Source organism: Poromitra crassiceps, assembly GCF_964638095.1.
Source record: "Poromitra crassiceps genome assembly, chromosome: 10".
Taxonomy (NCBI): domain Eukaryota; kingdom Metazoa; phylum Chordata; class Actinopteri; order Beryciformes; family Melamphaidae; genus Poromitra; species Poromitra crassiceps.
Window position 1 is genome coordinate 6963023 of NC_139631.1, and position 21552 is coordinate 6984574.

Sequence of the window (21552 nt, forward strand, 5' to 3'; positions counted from 1 at the left end):
ATCCCACTTGTAAGGAATAGACACCACTCCCTCTGATCAAGCAGCCATTAGAGTCGTTGCTCACCTGACAAAGCTGGCTATGTAGACGTGTGTGAAGGTGGCCATCAGGTACTGACAGTCGAATCGGTCCATGATGCCGCCGTGGCCGGGGATGGTGCTAGCAAAGTCCTGCGGGTCAGAACAAATTACGGCTCTTATGATATCGCAATTCAGGGTGGGGTGGGGGTGGGGGGGGGATGGATGGGTGGGGGCTGAAAATGAGGGAGAAAGGGAGGGAGATTTGACTCACTTTGATTTTGAAGGCTCGCTTGAAGCCGCTGGCGAAGAAGCCGCCAAATGGCCCGATGAGAGAGCCGAAGGTGGAGAGGCAGATACTGTGGAACTGGAAGGGGTACAGGTTCACCGTTTTCTAAAAGAGAGACAGAGGCAGAGATGATGATGGGATGAGGGGGGCGGGGGGGGGGGGGGGCAAGAGGAGACACTAACATCAGTATAATGAGATAGCATCTTTATGCACCTGGTCCATTTCTAGATGCCAGTTCCATCAAGAGAAATGGCAGAGCAGAGCCTTACCCATCGGAGTATGTTCTGGATCACAGGGGGAAGAGTGTACTCCTGCATCACAAAGATGTCCGCAGGCTCACATTCCACCGTGAACCTGCTGGTGTCACTGTTGTAGCCCACAGGACACACAAAGTACTGGAACTGGGACAGCAGGTAGGCCAGCTGACGAGGCAATAAATACAACACAAAGAAACCGTTAGCTAATTAACTTAATTAGTTTGGTACAACAGTTTGTCATCAAATCACGAGACTTGCTGAAGAGAGGCTCATGGTTTTTGGGCAGTCATTTCAAACGTTGAGCTAAATCCTGATACCTTTCTGTGACCAACAGCCGCCTAAGCAGAGAAACAACCCTGATTTCGAGGATGTATTCAAGATTCAAGATTCAAGATTTTTATTGTCACTCCATGGTACAAGTATCACGTGTGAAATTCTTGTGCTGTGGACTCCGTTTACAACATAGTACAAATGTAGGCATCCTATTCTAATAATGTATTTGTCTGGTGAAATAGTGAAAGTATCTGCTAAATTTCAAGATGCTGCAACAACAACTGTGGTCAGTGGGCAAAAATGTCATCCTTGGCGTTCGCTTAAACCATGAATATTTATTCCAAAGGGGTACAAAGTTAATTAGAAGTCTAGAATTGGGGAATGAATTTGGGTCTATGTGATTGAACTCTGTGAAAGCACTACTATAGTCTATCATGCACGTAGGTGTGACCAGCAGCCAAAACACTGATACATTTCGGCTGTGGCTGGTAGGTTTATCTACACCAGTGATTCCCAACCTGTGGGCCGCGGCCCCCTGGTGGGCCGCGAAGGTATTGCAAGTGGGCCGCCAAATCATTTCCAAAAAAGTATGATTTAAAAAAAAAAAAAAATCAAAAAAAAAAAAAAAAAAAAAATTTTTTTTGAAAGATTTTGAAAAATCATACTTGAAAAAGTATGATTTTTGTTTCTTTGATGTTATTGCTTTTGCTTGAATTGAAGTTTCATCTTTACATCATCTTTATATTGGGTTTGTGTTTATTTGTAACCCTATCGATTTAATGGGCTTTCTTCTGATATTTGGATTTTGTTTGGATCTGATATTGGATGTCAAATTGTTATGAGAATGCATTTTTCCATTGTTGAAGGATACCGTTATTTATTAATCATTTGTTAATTAGCCTGTTACAGACAGCCCCTTGCTTGTCATTTCTGACATCTGTGTGGTGCTGATGGACAGCTCCTTGAATGATTGGTGTGTGTGTGTGTGTGTGTGTGTGTGTGTGTGTGTGTGTGTGTGTGTGTGCGTGTGTGTGTGTGTGTGTGTGTGTGTGGACAGCTCCTTGAAAACTGTAATACTGAAGGTGTTGCAACATGTTACAGGTGCTGTGTTAGTGACTGTGGAGCTTCCAACATGTTTCTCCTGTATTCAGTTCAGTCCTTTATGTTCAATTTTCAATAAAAAAGTGCTCTGAGAACGCATTATATGGCCTTTGTATTTATGGGGTCAGAGGTGGGCCGCGAACATTTTTGAGAAATAAAAGTGGGCCCTGAGTTGGAAAAGGTTGGGAACCACTGATCTACACTATCAGCCACTTTGGCAGGTAAGCAACCATAGTTTAGACATCCTATTCTAACTAATCTAATCTAACTGTCTGGTCTTAACAAAAATCTATGTGAGATGATGCATCAGCCACTGTGACCGGCGGACAACACAATTTGGAAACTGTGGAGAAGGGAATAAGGGAGTGTTACTCACGATGAAGCCGAAGACCACAGTGGCGAAGAACCCTCCGATGAAGCCCTCCCAGGTCTTCTTGGGAGAGAGCTGCAGAGAGGCCAGAGAGACAAACAGAAGCGTCTTTCACAACAGCACAACACAACACAGGTTTTCCACTCGCCCTCACCACACACCACATGACTCCCTGCCCCCCCCCCCCACCTCTTAGTTGCTAGAGAGCGCTTGTGTGGATAGATGTACAGTGGTAGCCAGCTTGTGTGGATACATGTACAGTAGGGGTGGGGGGGGGATCGATACACCATAGTATCGCGATATTTTGCCTGACGATATTGTATCGATATTTGGACGTCAAGTATAGATATTAAAAAACAAAACAAAAACAAACAAAAAAAACATTGCAGGCCATGCCATGCCAGGCCACCGGACATCTGCCCGAAGCGCCCGATGTTGCAGTCCGCGCCTGCAGTGGCGTATTGAGTCCAGAGAAGCTTAATAATGTAGCCTACATGTGGGGCAAAAACAAAAACTAAAAACACTGCATGTTTTACTTCCGGTGAGGTCAAGGAAAAGGTAGGAAAAGGAGTTAGACAATATATCAAAATATCGCAATATTCAATATATCGCAATACTAGCATATTGAAATACTATCGTATCGTGACTCAAGTATCATTTTAGTATCATATCGTGGGCATCTGGTGATTCCAGTGTAGCCAGCTTGTGTGGACAGATGTACAGTGGTAGCCATTGCAGAAGTCTCCCTTCATGCACTTACTATACACTCTATCCAGCATTAGAGTGGCAGTGCTGAACATTTGCACGTTTCTTGAAGATTGAAGATTCATACAGTAGAACAACTTCGTTCTCACATCATTTTTCAATGAGATATCAGACCATTATGTTATTTCCAAGGGCTGAAAAGAGCAAATCTCAACTGGACTTTCCTGAACAATTCCTCATAGACATGGGACCACCACATTATGTACTCTTCAGTGTGGAGGCACTGGGACCTACAGTTTGGTCCAGTTAGGTGTACCTGCTGACACAGAGTTTGACCCTGTAGTTTGGTCCAGTTAGGTGTACCTGCTGACACAGAGTTTGACCCTGTAGTTTGGTCCAGTTAGGTGTACCTGCTGACACAGAGTTTGACCCTGTAGTTTGGTCCAGTTAGGTGTACCTGCTGACACAGAGTTTGACCCTGTAGTTTGGTCCAGTTAGGTGTACCTGCTGACACAGAGTTTGACCCTGTAGTTTGGTCCAGTTAGGTGTACCTGCTGACACAGAGTTTGACCCTGTAGTTTGGTCCAGTTAGGTGTACCTGCTGACACAGAGTTTGACCCTGTAGTTTGGTCCAGTCAGGTGTACCTGCTGACACAGAGTTTGACCCTGTAGTTTGGTCCAGTTAGGTGTACCTGCTGACACAGAGTTTGACCCTGTAGTTTGGTCCAGTTAGGTGTACCTGCTGACACAGAGTTTGACCCTGTAGTTTGGTCCAGTCAGGTGTACCTGCTGACACAGAGTTTGACCCTGTAGTTTGGTCCAGTTAGGTGTACCTGCTGACACAGAGTTTGACCCTGTAGTTTGGTCCAGTTAGGTGTACCTGCTGACACAGAGTTTGACCCTGTAGTTTGGTCCAGTTAGGTGTACCTGCTGACACAGAGTTTGACCCTGTAGTTTGGTCCAGTTAGGTGTACCTGCTGACACAGAGTTTGACCCTGTAGTTTGGTCCAGTTAGGTGTACCTGCTGACACAGAGTTTGACCCTGTAGTTTGGTCCAGTTAGGTGTACCTGCTGACACAGAGTTTGACCCTGTAGTTTGGTCCAGTTAGGTGTACCTGCTGACACAGAGTTTGACCCTGTAGTTTGGTCCAGTCAGGTGTACCTGCTGACACAGAGTTTGACCCTGTAGTTTGGTCCAGTCAGGTGTACCTGCTGACACAGAGTTTGACCCTGTAGTTTGGTCCAGTTAGGTGTACCTGCTGACACAGAGTTTGACCCTGTAGTTTGGTCCAGTCAGGTGTACCTGCTGACACAGAGTTTGACCCTGTAGTTTGGTCCAGTCAGGTGTACCTGCTGACACAGAGTTTGACCCTGTAGTTTGGTCCAGTCAGGTGTACCTGCTGACACAGAGTTTGACCCTGTAGTGTTCAGCAATTTGGAGAAAGTGGCTCATCGCCTGAATCTTTCACTTAGCCAAAGTTCAGGTTACAGGCTGGACTCCTGTCTCATTATAGAGCCTGTTGAAGCCGTGCAGACAGAGTCCTGGTTAGCAGGTTACAGCGTGTGCACATGTACGTTTTGATCAAACATCAACGTGAAACAGGTAGGAGAGAGGTGTTTTTCTAGCATAGGACTGTTGTCAGGTCAGAGGTCACTGCGGCTCTTGCACTCCTCAATATTGGTTGCTTGTTGCAACTTGCAATGCTGATCTTGGAAGTTAAACTCTTTCTACTGTTGCAGTCATATAGTAACTCACTTTCAATTGGTGTGAACTAAATGCCATGCAAAAGTAACGTACAGGTAAGGAAATATCTGCTTTACCTTTATCAGTGGAGTTCTGCCTAAGAAGAATCCAAACAGATACGCCATAATGTCATTGCAGATGACAATGGAGACGGGAACGAGGAACCTGGAAAACAGGAATTTCAACAATGTTGAGAGGTGGAGGGGGAAATGAACACTAACCATTAGATACTTTCTGGTCAAGTTTCTCTGCTCAACAAGCTAAACACCACCTGGGAGGTTCTACTGTGGATAACACTACTCTACTCTAAACATGTCTGATATAATATCTGCTCTACAAGCCAAACACAACCTGTGAGGTTCTACTCTACTCTAAACATGTCTGATATAATAAGGTCAAGTTTCTCTGCTCTACAAGCTAAACACCACCTGGGAGGTTCTACTCTACTCTAAACATGTCTGATATAATATCTGCTCTACAAGCTAAACACCACCTGGGAGGTCCTACTCTACTCTAAACATGTCTGATATAATATCTGCTCTACAAGCTAAACACCACCTGTGAGGTCCTACTCTACTCTAAACATGTCTGATATAATATCTGCTCTACAAGCCAAACACCACCTGTGAGGTTCTACTCTACTCTAAACATGTCTGATATAATATCTGCTCTACAAGCTAAACACCACCTGGGAGGTCCTACTCTACTCTAAACATGTCTGACATCATATCTGCTCTACAAGCCAAACACCACCTGGGAGGTTCTACTCTACTCTAAACATGTCTGATATAATATCTGCTCTACAAGCTAAACACCACCTGTGAGGTTCTACTCTACTCTAAACATGTCTGATATAATAGTGAGAGTGGCTGGTAATCTGTGAGCTGTACCTGCCACTGTCTGTGACTGGGTGGAGAAAAAGCTTCCTGACCTGGGTGTCATATTAATGTGATCAATTATTTGCCAATAACATGTTACAGAAATAGTAAAGAGGAAAAGCAAGTTTGAGTGAAATAAGTCACTTCTTCTGATTTAAACAATTTTCTCTTAAAATGATATGCTTCAATATGCCTTTTATTTTTAAATCAATTTCTTACTGCTGCAACTACAGATTATTTTCATTATGGACTAATCTGTCGATTATTTTCTCCACTAATCGATTAGTCGTCTATAAAAAGTCACAAAATGGTGAAAAATGTCGATCACTTTTTGTCTTATTCTTTTGTCCTGACCAACAGTCCAAAACCCAAAGATAATCCGTTTACAGTCATAGAAGACTGACGAAACCAAGAATATTCACATGTAAGGAGCTGGGACGAGATTATTTTATTTTATTCTGAAAATGCTGTCTAAACGATGACTCGATTAGGAAAATAGTTGCAGATTAATTTTCTGCCGATCGACTAATCATTGCAGCTCTAGTGTGAACCACTTCCTGTTGCATTGCTCAAACTTCAAAAGCCCACATGAAGAAGACAGTCAAACACAGTGGCGACAGCACACGTGCAGTGACAGTGCTAAGAGAGACAAAGGCAGGTTCCTCAGGTCTGTGTCTGTGTCCTGCTTACCAGATCATTCCATCAAACAGGTTCTGAATGACTAGGTGGGACTGAGTTACCACAATCAACAGGGTCACATGGGTCCAAGCAAACTGGAATGGCAAACACAAACACAAACACCACAGTGTCAATGCACTGGAATGTAGCCGGGCCTGCTCAGAACAGTTGGATCAGGTCCAAAATAGTGGGTTTATACAGACAGACAGAGCAGGTGAATGGCAGAGTGCACACTGTAGGGTGAGACTGAGGCACGCACACATAAAAAAACATAACAAAAAAAACACTGATGCAAGACTGTTAACATGGGTTGGAGCAGGCTAGCATGTGTGGAGTGCAGAAAAGCTTTGTGAAATATTTTGTGGCATACATTTAAATAGACATATTCAAACAAAAGCAGATATTTATGAGGATCTTTGCAACATCATAACATAACGGCCATATGAAATCCGTTTTATTTTATTTTTCCAAATTCCGTTAGGGGTTAGGGTAGTTTTCCCTATGACTTTGCTCTCTCAGACAGACTCTCTTTCCACATCTTTCTGAAAGTGTAAACCAAGTTGTGAGGTGACGCAAAGGGTGCCGGCTACACAAGACCGACACCCCTCTACTGTCAAAACACCCCAATCCAATCCAAAACAGGATTATTTCTCTAGGCCTATTTTATGAAATCATTTAGGTTACTACAATAATTAGGCCTACTTTTGATTTTCAGACAAATTATGGAAAATTCCGCATTATTCCATATTTTTACAGTTTTTCCCATTTTTATTACCAAATTAATTCCGGGATTCCGTCCATGTTTTCTGCATTGCGGAAATCATATGGCCGTACATAATGGTTAGCATCATTTCAAGCAGAGCAGAGGAAAAAAGCAGAGAAAAAAGGCAACATGGCAACATGACGAAGCTAAACAGAAGTGACTAATCAAGTTGAGACAGGGACTATACATTACAAATATTCTAAGCCCCACTGTGAGGAGGCGGGGGGTGATCCTGTAGTTCACTGGGTATGGCATGGCACTAACATGGCACTCACATGGCACTAACATGGCCAGGGTTAGGGCTTTGAGTCCCATTGAGACCACCCATGTTAAAAATGTCACTTAAGTAAAGTAAAGTAGTACAGTAAGGTGTTTTGGACACAGTAAATGTGTCTGTCAGGTATATGCACAGAACTTGAACAATGGGTGTGGTTAGGTAATGCAAATCCCATGCCAGAGTTTTTCTCAGATTCCCATAGTTAAGACAATTACTCTGGACCAACATACGCGGTGCTTAAAAGCATTCTGGCAGAGTAAGTCTGCCTTAGGGCCTATTGCACAGTGACCCATGTGCAGTACCAACACTGGACAGAAGAGGCAGAGTCTTCCATTTAATTTGTAGGCAATAAATGTGGGTGAGATACAGCTGTAGCCACTGCAGAAGTCATCCATACTGCAATACTACTATTACTAGGGGTGCTCCGATCCGGCTAAGCCACGATCCGATCCGATTCCGATTCCTGGGGTCACGATCCGATTCCAGAATCGATTCTCGATTCCAACGATTCTCGATTCCAGAATCTAGAATCGATTCTCAATTATGTAGTTTTATATTGCAATAACACACAAAGGTAAATCTAAGACAAAACATGACAAATGTATTAATGCTGAACTTCAAATTCAACTTCTGAAGTATTACAGTCGGGGCCTAAATTCATTTTGTAAACAAGGGGGGAATTCCCCCCTTATGTTCTTCAGATAAGATGGATTTATAGGCTGGGGGGGATCTGTAGACTTTGAGAAGGATTTATAGATTTTGGGGGGAATACATTAACCAGAGTTCTTAAGTGCAAGAGGTGGTGGCACCGTGGCACTACAGTGCACAAATGACATGAACATTTGGACACTTATTCAGCCGGTATCTTGCATGTTGCGTCCAGGTGCACTGTAATTTTTTTTTTTTTTTTACAATATGAAGAAGAATCGATTCTTGGGAGTTTGGAATCGATCCAGGAATCGTGGCATTAAGAATCGCGATCCTTTCAAGAATCAATTTTTTTTGGAGCACCCCTAACTATTACTACTGCTAGGTGGATCTTTTGTGAATAATATACTAATAATACTATGATAATAATATATAAAGTTATGGCATTACATGACACCAAACTCTAAGTGACTTTCAACCAACCAGTTACCAAACAACTAATTGTGTCACTTCTACAATGGCAGCAACTGTACAAAAGAGGAATTCTTTGAAATCTTCTCAGAGGGAAATGACAGGAAGGAGGAAGCAGTGGAAGGTGATGATAAGACAGTTAGATGCTGGGGGGAAGGAGGGGGGGAGGGGAGGGGAGGGGGGAGGGGAAGGAGGAGTTACTTGGCTGATACACACCATATAAAACTGCAGGCGGTAATGTTTCTTCACTAAACTCAGCACAAACATGCAGAAACCTGTGAAAGAGTAGATAACATGCTGTCAGTTGTTTCGCTCTGAGTTGGAAGGGAATAGATTAACAAAAAAAAACATTCTTGACATAAAATTTATTATATATGGTGTGTATGTGTGTGTGTGTGTGTGTGTGTGTGTGTGTGTGTGTGACATGTCCGTGACTCAACATGAAACATTTTTGCGTGACATTTTCTTATATTCAGCTTGAACTCTGTGCAAGATCAGAAAACACCAAGACTTTGGAAAAGACCATTTCGAGTCTGGTGATTGTGTGACTCAGAAGCTGCACTGCTCTCTCTGAAATCTCACTCTAGTAGAGATGCTTTGCGTCGAGGATGAGGCTGTCTTTGAGAGGCTCCTGTCAGGTTTGTCCAGGGGAGCATGGGAGGCCCTCAGGGGAGCCATCATCACAGACAGCTCAGGAATATTATGGCCTGCTCTGATGCCTCCTCAGGACTTAAAGCAGAGCTGACGCCAGTAGCTGACTGGACAGGGTCACCTCAAAGACCACGACGTCAGCACGACTCAGGAGGAAGTGCTTTCACCCCACTAGACACTCTGCACACAGCAACTGGTAGATCGATTGAACTCAGAGGAGAACCTCTACTGTCACGGCAGCAGCAAACAAAGAAAAAACAAGATGGCTGCTATGAGTCTGCCATCAGCATTCACCTTATTCTTTGCCCATACAAGGACGCTTCTGCATGACGTCATTTCGTAATCGTCTTTCCGGTTTTAGACACCGAAGTAGATTACGTCTACCGTAGTCATTTTTAGACTTGCCAAAAAGCTGTTAAAAAACCCCAAACAGTTTTAAAGTTTTAATATTTTTCGGGTGAGAACGTTACATATATGTGACCAGTTTATCAGAATAAGCCTATTTGGAAATATTTAACGAGCAGCGAGGACCGGCAGCGCTGACCGTGCTGACACCGGTCGGACTAGCTAGTTAGGCTACTGGCAGTGAGAAAACACTGTCCATGTGCTTTTGTAACTAACGTTAAATGCCAACCGGGTACAGCCATCAGCTCCTCGCAGCAGTAACGCTATGAACATGTAACTGAAGTTGGCCGCAGTGTAGCTTAATTCTGAATGTTGCCAAACTTCATTCATTATTATAGTGACGTTTTGTTTTGAAATGAACCGGAAGAACAAATACAATTGCGTGTAACACGGAAGAGAGAAAAAGTGGGCGTGGTGAATAAGGTGAATATAGTGCCATCTTGCCAACGGTGATTTGACATTTATTCCCATGTCCAACGAACAAATTAAAATCCTCTGGAAATCCAAGCCATGTTGAACACTTCTACTTTTAGTATTAAAACAGTTCAATAAAATAGTTAATTAGTCTTTAGGCAAAAGGCTTTGTTGTTGTTATTGTTGTTGTTGACAACCATAGACTAACTTGTGCTATTTGCAGTCACCTTGATGCCCCTCCCCTTTCCTTGTCTTTTTCTAACTCTCACAAAAGTATTTTTGTCTCTCCTGTCTCTATCTTTTTATTTTCCAGCACTGTTATTTGTTTACACTAGACCAGGGCTTTTCAAAAGTCAGAGACTGTGGGCCTCCCCTTAGTCAAAGCTTGTGGACAAAGCCCCCCCCCCCCCGACGCCAGTTTACTTGCTTACCGCTGTTTCGCTAAATTCCTGGATGTCTAATCACCACGCCCACTTTTTCTCTCTTCCGCGTTCAACGCAAACGTATTTGTTCTTCCGGTTCAGTGCTAGTTGCCTTCTGTGGCTAATATTAGCCACTAGTTAGTTATGTTATATGGCAGTAAAATGCCACTGAATGACCAAATTGATATAACTTTTAACCATTTCGAGTAACACTGTTTCCATACGGATCACCAGCGTTAGTTTGTTGTTTATAACGTGGCTATATTCATAACGTTTCTATCTCGGATGCGTTATTTCGAATCGCACATAGGTTACGCTAAAACGCACATAGGTTACGCCTCGAATCGCACGCAACCTATGTGGGTTTCAGGACGCAACAGCCTCGACTCTCATCTTAAGAGCACAATATTCCTGGAATGCAAGTTTAACTAAACAGTTACATGTCCTCTGCATTCTACATAAAATTAAGATATTACGGGTTGTTTTATTTTGTATGTTACATACGTATTGGCCAAGATATGTTAGTTTATGGGGGAGTAATTTTGCCATTTTAGGAGCGGAGTGTGCGCGGCCATTTTGCCTGCGGGGTTTTTGGCAAGTCAAAACGGAAATACTATTATGAAATGACGTAATGCGGAAGCGTCCATGTGTGGGCAAAGAATAAGGTGAATAGGATCACGATTCATTATTTGATCCCATAGACATTAGACACTCAACAATTGAGCCAAGATAGCCTGATATTGCTGTTTGACATATCTTCACACTAAATACCTAAAAAAAGGTATGTCTGAAGATTTGCGAGTCTGGGAAAGTGGGGAAAATTCCCCCAAACTACTATCTCTTAACTGTGATCTCCTTTTGATAACTAATGTAATGATGTCACTTCCATTCACTGAGCCTCCCCTGAAACTGTTTGGAGTCCCCATTGCTGGGGGGGGGCGCCTGCCACTTTGAAAACCTCTGCAGTAAACCGACCTCAACTCCTCGACACCCTCGCTAATCTACCTGAGAGAAAAGGCTGTGGGATCAGGGGCCAAAGAGCATGTGCGCTTTGCCAGATAGAAGGCTTGTATTGTGTCGAGGGCGAGCGAGGCCCACCTGCCAGGTACAGAGTGAAGGAGAGCGAGACCCACCTGCCAGGTACAGTGCGAAGGAGATGAAGCGGTGGTAGCGAGCCAGGAAGGTCAGCGGCTCCTCCCTCTGCACCAGAGCTCCAAAGTAATCTGCCACTGTTTCACCATAGAAGAAGTAGTTAACACAAATCAGGAAGTACCTGGGGGGGGGGCAAAGGAACACAGGATTAGTTTCTTTTCCCCCCACATTACAGCATTTAGGCTTTCTTGCTGACAACACCATAAATGTCTCTGCGCGTATAATGGAGCTGCTTTTTGCACAGACATCAGCATTGTGTGGTAGTGTGTGTGTGTGTGTGTGTGTGTGTGTGTGCGCGCGCGCGCGCGTACGTGCGTACGTGTGTGTGTGTGTGTGTGTGTGTGTGTGTGTGTGAGTGTGTGTGTGAGAGAGAGAGAGAGAAGATAAACATCTGTGTCTTCTTGCATTGGATGTTTTTGTTCTGACCTGCTGTCTGCTAGGTGTGTGTGTGTGTGTGTGTGTGTGTGTGTGTGTGTGTGTGTGTGTGTGTGTGTGTGTGTGTGTGTGTGTGTGTGTACATGTAACTTCACTTCCAGCATGGCAGTGATCTTTGTTCAGGGTTACACTGTGAATACTGTGCGTGTGTGCGTGCGCGTGTGTGTGTGCAAGCAAAGGTGACTTGTTAACAGAGGCACAGGAGCTAAGGTGGGCATGCTAAGCTAAGGTTTCAGCTATTCAGAGAACTACCTGCAGTGGGAAAACATACCTGAGTCAGCGTTTCAGGCAAGGGACAGGAGGATTAAAGAGTGTGCCCACAGCTAAATGTCTTTTAACAAGCCTAGGTCAAACCTAGTATATGGCTGGACAAGCCTACAGTAGGTCAAACCTAGTAAATGGATGGACAGTGGACGTTGGTGTGTGTATAGGGCTGGCCACAATATTGTGCTCCAGCCAAAAATAGAAATACTGCTAGTTTCTCCTTTGCATATTTGACTTTGTTAAGACAGTAGTGAATGTTTATGAATACAGACTTAACATTCAGGTGGGCAGGGCAGCCTGGATAGACACAATCCTGTGGCAAAGCAGGCTACTGTGGCCCTGATTTCTCTCTCTCTGCATATATTTATTATACAAAAAAGCATCTAAAGCATGAATGAATGTGTGAAACAAGTTGTAAAAATGTATTATGGCACTTTCCTGTAAAGTGACCCATTTGTAAAAAAAGAAAAAATTATATTCCCTGGGGAAATTACTAAATTAATTCCCTAACTTTCTTTGTCTAGAATACACCTCTCAAACTTCCAAGATATTCAAAAAAGTTCCTTGGCCATTGGGAACCCTGTAGGATTCTGGTGCAATCCTCACAATGTGTGTCCTTTAACAGACGAGTATGCAGAGCACCATCTAAAATGCCTCAACACATTGCTACAGCCGGCTACTTTCTTACTGTCACAATATTGCAATACTGTGCTGCAATACTGCAATACTGTGCTATAGACAAGCCAACCATGGTTTCTTTAATAGCAGCAGCATCAATCAAAGCTGAAAATTGTGTAGTATTGTATCCGTTAATCCATTCATTCTCCTTACCAGCTTAGTGTCCTGAACCAGGGGAGATCGTAGGAGCGGTAAACTCTGTAGCCGATGGTGATTATTTCCTGGAAACACTTGATTTGGATGGACATGACCTGTGTCAGAGGAGGCAACAGAGCAGAAGGTTGACATGACAGCTTAGGCCGACTTTGTCTTTCTGCCAGATCTCCCTGCCAGGCTGGCCAGGCTCCCCCTCTGGCCACCAGCACATGCTTCCTCCGCTTGCACCACTTGCCACTAATATGAGTGTGATAGGCCCCATGTAGATGATAAGGAAGAAACCACTAATATGAGTGTGATAGGCCCCAGGTAGATACCACTTACCACTAATATGAGTGTGATAGGTAGGCCCCAGGTAGATACCACTTACCACTAATATGAGTGTGATAGGTAGGCCCCAGGTAGATACCACTTACCACTAATATGAGTGTGATAGGCCCCAGGTAGATACCACTTACCACTAATATGAGTGTGATAGGCCCCAGGTAGATACCACTTACCACTAATATGAGTGTGATAGGCCCCAGGTAGATACCACTTACCACTAATATGAGTGTGATAGGCCCCAGGTAGATACCACTTACCACTAATATGAGTGTGATAGGCCCCAGGTAGATACCACTTACCACTAATATGAGTGTGATAGGCCCCAGGTAGATACCACTTACCACTAATATGAGTGTGATAGGCCCCAGGTAGATACCACTTACCACTAATATGAGTGTGATAGGCCCCAGGTAGATACCACTTACCACTAATATGAGTGTGATAGGTAGGCCCCAGGTAGATACCACTTACCACTAATATGAGTGTGATAGGTAGGCCCCAGGTAGATACCACTTACCACTAATATGAGTGAGATAGGTGCCAGGTAGATACCACTTACCACTAATATGAGTGTGATAGGCCCCAGGTAGATACCACTTACCACTAATATGAGTGTGATAGGCCCCAGGTAGATACCACTTACCACTAATATGAGTGTGATAGGCCCCAGGTAGATACCACTTACCACTAATATGAGTGTGATAGGCCCCAGGTAGATACCACTTACCACTAATATGAGTGTGATAGGCCCCAGGTAGATACCACTTACCACTAATATGAGTGTGATAGGCCCCAGGTAGATACCACTTACCACTAATATGAGTGTGATAGGCCCCAGGTAGATACCACTTACCACTAATATGAGTGTGATAGGCCCCAGGTAGATACCACTTACCACTAATATGAGTGTGATAGGTAGGCCCCAGGTAGATACCACTTACCACTAATATGAGTGTGATAGGCCCCAGGTAGATACCACTTACCACTAATATGAGTGTGATAGGCCCCAGGTAGATACCACTTACCACTAATATGAGTGAGATAGGCCCCAGGTAGATGATGAAGAAGAAGGCTGATATCATGGCTAGAGACAGGGCTCCTCGGATCCAGTAGTTCTTCCATCTGTGGGGAAATGAAATCTTCCATCAATCATGTTTCTCTTCTTCAGCATCACATTACCTTTCCTCATGTTTCATTTGAAGGCTTTCATCATAGAGATAGGCCTAAATACCATTTGAAGAGCATTTCATCACATTTATCAGGTGGGTCTGCACGTTCCTTCCAGAAGCATCAATTGAAATGTGTGGAGCTGGTGAGTATGTATCATAGAATAAAACAAGCTGATAAGATAGCATTGATAACAGTGTTTTCATGCATGCTGTTGTGAGCCAGACTCTACTGCACTGGCTGCCTGCTGCCTGCTGCCTGCCTGACAAACAATACAGGGAAATACATGAGCTGCTGCCCGCCTGCTGCATGAATGGAGGAAAACTGCTGCGTCATGACAACGATGCTGCTGCTGCTGTTTCCACTGAGCACTGCATGCTCATTCACTTTCTCTCTCTCCATCCCTCTCTCTCTCTCCACCCCCTCTCTCTCTCTCCATCCCTCTCTCTGACTACACCCCTCTCTCTCTCTCCACCCCCCCCCTCTCCATCCCTCTCTCTCTCTCCACCCCCTCTCTCTGACTACACCTCTCTCTCCACCCCCCCTCTCTCTCCATCCCTCTCTCTCTCCATCCCTCTCTCTCCATCCCTCTCTCTCTCTCCACCCTCTCTCTGACTACACCTCTCTCTCCACCCCCCCTCTCTCTCCATCCCTCTCTCTCTCCATCCCTCTCTCCATCCCTCTCTCTGACTACACCCCTCTCTCCCTCTCCACCCCCTCTCTCTGACTACACCTCTCTCTCCACCCCCCCTCTCTCTCCATCCCTCTCTCTCTCCATCCCTCTCTCTGACTACACCCCTCTCTCCCTCTCCACCCCCTCTCTCTGACTACACCTCTCTCTCCACCCCCCCTCTCTCTCCATCCCTCTCTCTCTCCATCCCTCCCCCCCTCTCTCCATCCCTCTCATGCAGTCAGTCTTCTTCTCTGCCTCATTGGTTTCTCCATCCATCCTGTCCTTCCTGTGTGGGCGTCCCTCCTCCTGCTCATCTCTCCCTCCATCTCTTTCACTCTTCTTCATCTTCCTCCCTTCTTCTCATTCCTCTCCTCAGTGTTGTAGTCGAGTCAAGCTTCTTCTCATTCCTCTCCTCAGTGTTGTAGTCGAGTCAAGTTGGAAACAAGGACTCAAACTTGTTCATTGATAAAGACTTTTTTTTTTGTTTTGTTTTTTGTAATGGGCCCTAATATGTTGGCGTAAGATATTGATCGCTATATTAATACTGTGACATTATTTAATTTTGTGCACGGACAGGACGTGTATTCCACCTACATGTGGATTCACACTCATGTCACCTCAGACTCAGCAGACTCAGATTCAGCTATGGGGACTTAGGATATAGTGACGCGACTACAACACTGCCTCGCTCTCTCTCCCTCATCCACAACTCTCCCTCTCTCTCTCTGTGGTCTGTTCATCCACAGGTCTCTCTCCCTCTCTCTCTCTGTGGTCTGTTCATCCACAGGTCTCTCTCCCTCTCTCTCTCTGTGGTCTGTTCATGCACAGGTCTCTCTCCCTCTCTCTCTCTTTGGTCTGTTCATCCACAGGTCTCTCTCTCTTTGTGGTCTGTTCATGCACAGGTCTCTCTCCCTCTCTCTCTCTCTCTGTGGTCTGTTCCTCCACAGGTCTCTCTCTCTCTCCCTCTCTCTGAGGTCTGTTCATCCACAGGTCTCTCTCTCTCTCTGTGGTCTGTTCATGCACAGGTCTCTCTCTCTCCCTCTCTCTGAGGTCTGTTCATCCACAGGTCTCTCTCCCTCTCTCCAGTGGTCTGTTCATCCACAGGTCTCTCTCCCTCTCTCTCTCTCTGTGGTCTGTTCATCCACAGGTCTCTCTCTTTCTCTGTGGTCTGTTCATCCACAGGTCTCTCTCCCTCTCTCTCTCTGTGGTCTGTTCATCCACAGGTCTCTCTCTCTCCCTCTCTCTGAGGTCTGTTCATCCACAGGTCTCTCTCCCTCTCTCCAGTGGTCTGTTCATCCACAGGTCTCTCTCCCTCTCTCTCTCTCTGTGGTCTGTTCATCCACAGGTCTCTCTCTTTCTCTGTGGTCTGTTCATCCACAGGTCTCTCTCCCTCTCTCTCTCTGTGGTCTGTTCATCCACAGGTCTCTCTCTCTCTCTGTGGTCTGTTCATCCACAGGTCTCTCTCCCTCTCTCTCTCTGTGGTCTGTTCATCCACAGGTCTCTCTCCCTCTCTCTCTCTTTGTGGTCTGTTCATGCACAGGTCTCTCTCTCTCTCCCTCTCTCTCTCTCTGAGGTCTGTTCATGCACAGGTCTCTCTCTCTCTCTCTCCCTCTCTCTCTGAGGTCTGTTCATCCACAGGTCTCTCTCCCTCTCTCTCTGTGGTCTGTTCATCCACAGGTCTCTCTCTCTCTCTGTGGTCTGTTCATCCACAGGTCTCTCTCTCTCTCCCTCTCTCTGAGGTCTGTTCATGCACAGGTCTCTGCAGCAGTTGAGCCTAGAGGTATTAGTGATGTAGTGCACATGAGCCTTTACCCGTGACATGTCTGTGACTCAGAGGTCATGTGACCTGTCTGTCACTCAGAGGTCATGTGACCTGTCTGTCACTCAGAGGTCATGTGACCTGTTGTTCGTTACTCAGAGGTCAAGCCCTTCATTTCTCATATGTATATAAAACAGGACCAAGATTAATTTGTGTTCACTGTGCTTAAGACTCAAACTGACAAACTCAAACACGTGTAACAGAGCTGCAGAAGCATTTCCACACTCAAAAGAAAGGCCAAGAAGTTATATAATAATACAAGAAGTTTCTACACAATCCATACATTTTCCAGACTTGAGATTTTGGTGTACAATGAGATTTACACTGATAGTCGTCTTGTCCCTACTTACTCTGCCACGGCCCACGACATAAATAAAGATTATTCTTCACAGCGACAAATATCAGAATACGACACTGGTCTAAAACAACAGAAAATGTGTAGTTGTTTGTGTATCAGGACAGCACAACAATATTTCCCCCGTACTTTTCAAAGGTTTTTGTGCAATTGGAGAATGGAGATCGCCAAATAATCGGCGCGATGATGGGAATATGAATACGGAACAGGTCCTGTTTTGCCTTTTGTGTAAAATGAAGAACTTACTTTAAATCCGTATACTATACTACTATATTTGGTTGCTGTGATGTTGGTGATCTACAGATTGAGGCTGAATCACTCAGGATCCTGAGACAACTGATGACCAGTAGGTTTACAAACTCTATCGGCCACTACGTAAGGTAACCAGCGGCATTGAACAGCCCCTGTGTCTCCTTCATGGCAGTAAGAGCTAAGAGCATGTTCAAACACCTCTCCAGGTTCCCACTCCTCCCAGCTATACATACTTGGCTATTTCTGGTCCAATTAACCTACATGCAGAGGGGATATATGATCAATCACTCTGTCAAAGAGTCTTCTCATGAGAGAGGGAGGGGAAACTGAGTTAGAGCCTATATATATATATATATATATATTATAGCAGAAGTATGCTGAAACTAGAGCCTGAGGCTTCTTCAGCTCAATTCTATTTACAAGCTTGAATTGTTTGGAGAGTTCAGTCAGTCGATATAAAAGCAGGAACCAAACTGACCTGCACATTTTAGATGCTTGCACACTTTTCCTTTCCTACTTGAAATGTTGGAATCCTACAAATTTAAGTTTATTCCACTCTTATATTTGATGCATGCAGGTCACTCTGGAAACACTGTTACATTTGATGCATGCAGGCGTTTTATATTTCACGGTATCAATTTAATGGTTCAAAATTGACCAGTGGACTAAAAAGCATTGGTGTTTGCGTTGGCTCACCGCCATTTTGGACCAAGGCAGCTGCTGAGCACAAATTGTCCCTCGTGTTAATACATTGCTTCTGACTGCAGGCTTGACACTACTGTTAAATTACTTCTGATTAGTGGAGCCGACGACAGAATCTTACTGTAGTGAGGCCGGAACAGTAGAACGACTGTGAGAATGTGGAAGTACAGTAGTAACAACTGTATTAATTGTAGGGCTGGCCCCAATACCATTGTGTGCCTATGTGTTTCAGTAGGCCACTGTCTCTATACCGACGTGCCCGGTTACGCTCATCTGTTGTTAAGTAAACATGTCTCGCATCGGTTGGTTAGGTTTAGGCAACACTGCAAGCTCACTGCTTCTGATGTCTCCAGGGTCCTAGTGCCAGCCTACAAGTGACTATATTTAGCAGCAAAAACAAAACAAAAACAAAACAACAAAACAAACAAACAAATACGATTATCCGAATCCAAAAGTAGAAAACCCAATACTCCAACGAAGGAATATCCGAATAGTGGCATATTGGTGTCTAGCCCTACTGTATTTACCGTACCTTATTCAGAAGAGACCGCCTGGAATGAGATACTAACAGGAAGTGTAAATACAATCGGACGTTCCGATTGTATTTACACTTCCTGTGACTCATAAACCTAGTCTTGACTCATAATGTGAGTCAAACTAGGTGTGACCGGGTGAGTCAGACTAGTTTGAGCAGGTAAAACTGCCGGCGTTTTGAACAGGGAGTCGTGCTACAATGGGTCAAGTGGGCGGGGCTGCATGAGGTGTATTGTGAGTGTGGGTGTTGTGAGCGGGGCCTACCTGGGCGGCAGCCCCTGCAGGGCTTTGTTGAGACACGTTGGAGTGTTGTCAGCATCTGTGGACGCAGGAACATCTGGAGTGTCTGCTTTAGCGTCACCGTCACCTTCTCCTTCTGCCTCCCCCTGCAGGCCCAACCTGTCCTCGCCATCAGCCTCCTGCCACGACACAGACACACACATTTCAATAGCCTGCAATGATTGGATCAAGGTCAAATGTGTCACAGCATCCAGTGAATGAAGCATCGTGGTGCTACAGAGATGCCCCGGCCCACACGTCAGATTCTCCAGACGTTAAGGGACCATGCGTGTTTGCTACAGACTGTACAACTCACATCAGATCTTTATTTGATTCTTTTCAGTGAAAAGGAAATACAAAAATTACCATTCCCACTAAAATCGTATCCCCATCACAATATCTGTCAGTAGAACCGCAATATGATTTATTTTGCATATCATGCAGCCCTACCACATTATGCACATTTCCAAAATGCAGGATGGCAGGGGGCAGCCCACCCTACTCTGCCTCTGACACCCTGCATTTCGAAGCCCACCCCCACCGCTCCCTTTTAGCCAAATGGCACGAACACAACACACACCTTCACCTTCACACACACACACACTTGACCGCCATGCCACATGTCAGCCTCCTAGGGCGAAGGTTGTGCTTGCTAAAGGGTGGTAAACCTTTTGTGGACCGACTGGCCGACCAACCGACAGAGTGACTCATAAAGCTGCTGGTCGCAGCTAAAAATACAAGACACAACACAGGGCGACGTGCAGACTAACCGACAACAACAAGACAGAGTGCCACCCATCCCATCAAGAGAAGGACACAGAGCCAGCACTTTGAGACTTCCATCAATGCAAATGAGAAGTAAATGTTGGCAGTCAAATAGAGTCGAGTCTAATCTGAGAACAGGCACGCGAGGCCAGGCCCACTCACAGAAGGTGGTGTGAGCTGCTCAGAGGAGGGGAGGAGACAGAGGAACTTGTGTCCGAAGGGGAGGAGACAGAGGAACTTGCGTATGTCCTTTATGCTTACCTAGGATTCAAGTAGGCCTGGGAGTGTCAGTGTGTTCAAACAAATTGTCCCTTAACTACTGTTACTATTAAATTAGGGCTGTGAGGTAAGGTAGGCATTTTGAGAATATAAACAAAATATATTGTGTGATTTTCTTCAACCTCCCAAAGCAACCCTCACTAAGCTGAAGCTATGGAGAGTGTGTGTCAACCTCACCTGAACGTGACAGCAGTTAGTTTACCTGTGCAACCAAGAGAACTACTACAAGTGAAGTTGCTTCTTTTTAAATTGTATGTTACTTACTTGCCCTTAATGTTTCTAAAGTTCCCAGTTCCCAACCCAGAAATCGCTAAAGTAATTCAAAATTCCCCCTCCCAAAAAACCCTCATCTCAGAGTAGGGCTGCACGACGATAAATCGCGATATGAACATGCACAATAAACACATCGCAAAGACTGCCTGAAATGAACAACAAAAATCATTTCGTTTACACGCGCCATGCATTCACACTCGGCATGCGATGGTTTTGTCTTGTGTAGTAAATCCAGCGCACACCTTTCCCTTACAGCCGTGCGCTCCACCCCTCCGCCTTCAGTCTGAGTCGGTAACAGAGAGCCAAACTTATTATGGGCACAGGATATTCAATGTTTGGGCTCTATGTCAGCAGCAGAAAGACATAGGAAGTGAACTGTATAGCTATTAGCTAATTATGCCTACTTCAATATTTGTTTGTTTATCCCAAGTCATATCATCGTCACAATATTGAATAATGTTATCGCACAGATTTCCGTCATATCGTGCAGGCCGATCTCAGAGCAGGGATACTGGTGGAGCACGGCCAAGCTGAAAGGCTATACCTCATGTCGCTAGGCTAACAGGCTGCTCCCCAGGAGGTAAGCATCTTTATTTGTGTTAATGAATCTTTAATCTGGATTTAAAGCCAGTAAACAGAGAGGTTGGGAACTGCAGAACGTTACACAGTGCATCCAAATTAAATGCAGTGTGATAACTTCATATTAACTTTCACATCATGTCAGTTGGGCTACCTTGACTTTCTCTCTCTAATAGTAAAATAGCTCCTCTTAATTCACCTCGTTATCACAGAAATAGCCTGAAAGTACTGTGATGTTATTTTAGGGCCATTTCGCCCGACGCCCTAATAGACTGAATTTTCTTATTGGATGACATAAAAAAATATATATCAATGGTATCAATACTTTCTGTCATCCTGTTTTACTGAAGGATACTTTGATTTATTTCATTTTCTATTGGCCACGATCCACAGTTACCTCCTAATCTCCTATATGAGCTAAATAGACAGTTTGTGGGCCCTCAGCCCAAAATCCCCTCTACCTTGGGGTCCTTGGCACAAAAATGCTTTATCTCCTGTTATG

The 21552-nt window shown here is 44.7% G+C and overlaps 1 protein-coding gene across 1 annotated transcript in view; it reads right to left on the reverse strand.

Moving 5' to 3' along the window:
* The window catches only part of cds1 (CDP-diacylglycerol synthase (phosphatidate cytidylyltransferase) 1), a 46581-nt gene that overhangs the window by 3761 nt on the left and 21268 nt on the right, over window positions 1-21552 (reverse strand). The window contains exons 2-12 of the mRNA XM_083644874.1: window positions 19140-19294; window positions 14399-14495; window positions 13044-13141; window positions 11495-11634; window positions 8686-8744; window positions 6323-6405; window positions 4832-4919; window positions 2312-2380; window positions 574-726; window positions 290-409; window positions 65-168 (exon numbers count right to left, since the gene is read on the reverse strand). Of these exons, the coding sequence (XP_083501000.1) occupies window positions 65-168; window positions 290-409; window positions 574-726; window positions 2312-2380; window positions 4832-4919; window positions 6323-6405; window positions 8686-8744; window positions 11495-11634; window positions 13044-13141; window positions 14399-14495; window positions 19140-19294 (1166 nt within the window). The remainder of the gene's footprint in view (window positions 1-64; window positions 169-289; window positions 410-573; window positions 727-2311; window positions 2381-4831; window positions 4920-6322; window positions 6406-8685; window positions 8745-11494; window positions 11635-13043; window positions 13142-14398; window positions 14496-19139; window positions 19295-21552) is intronic.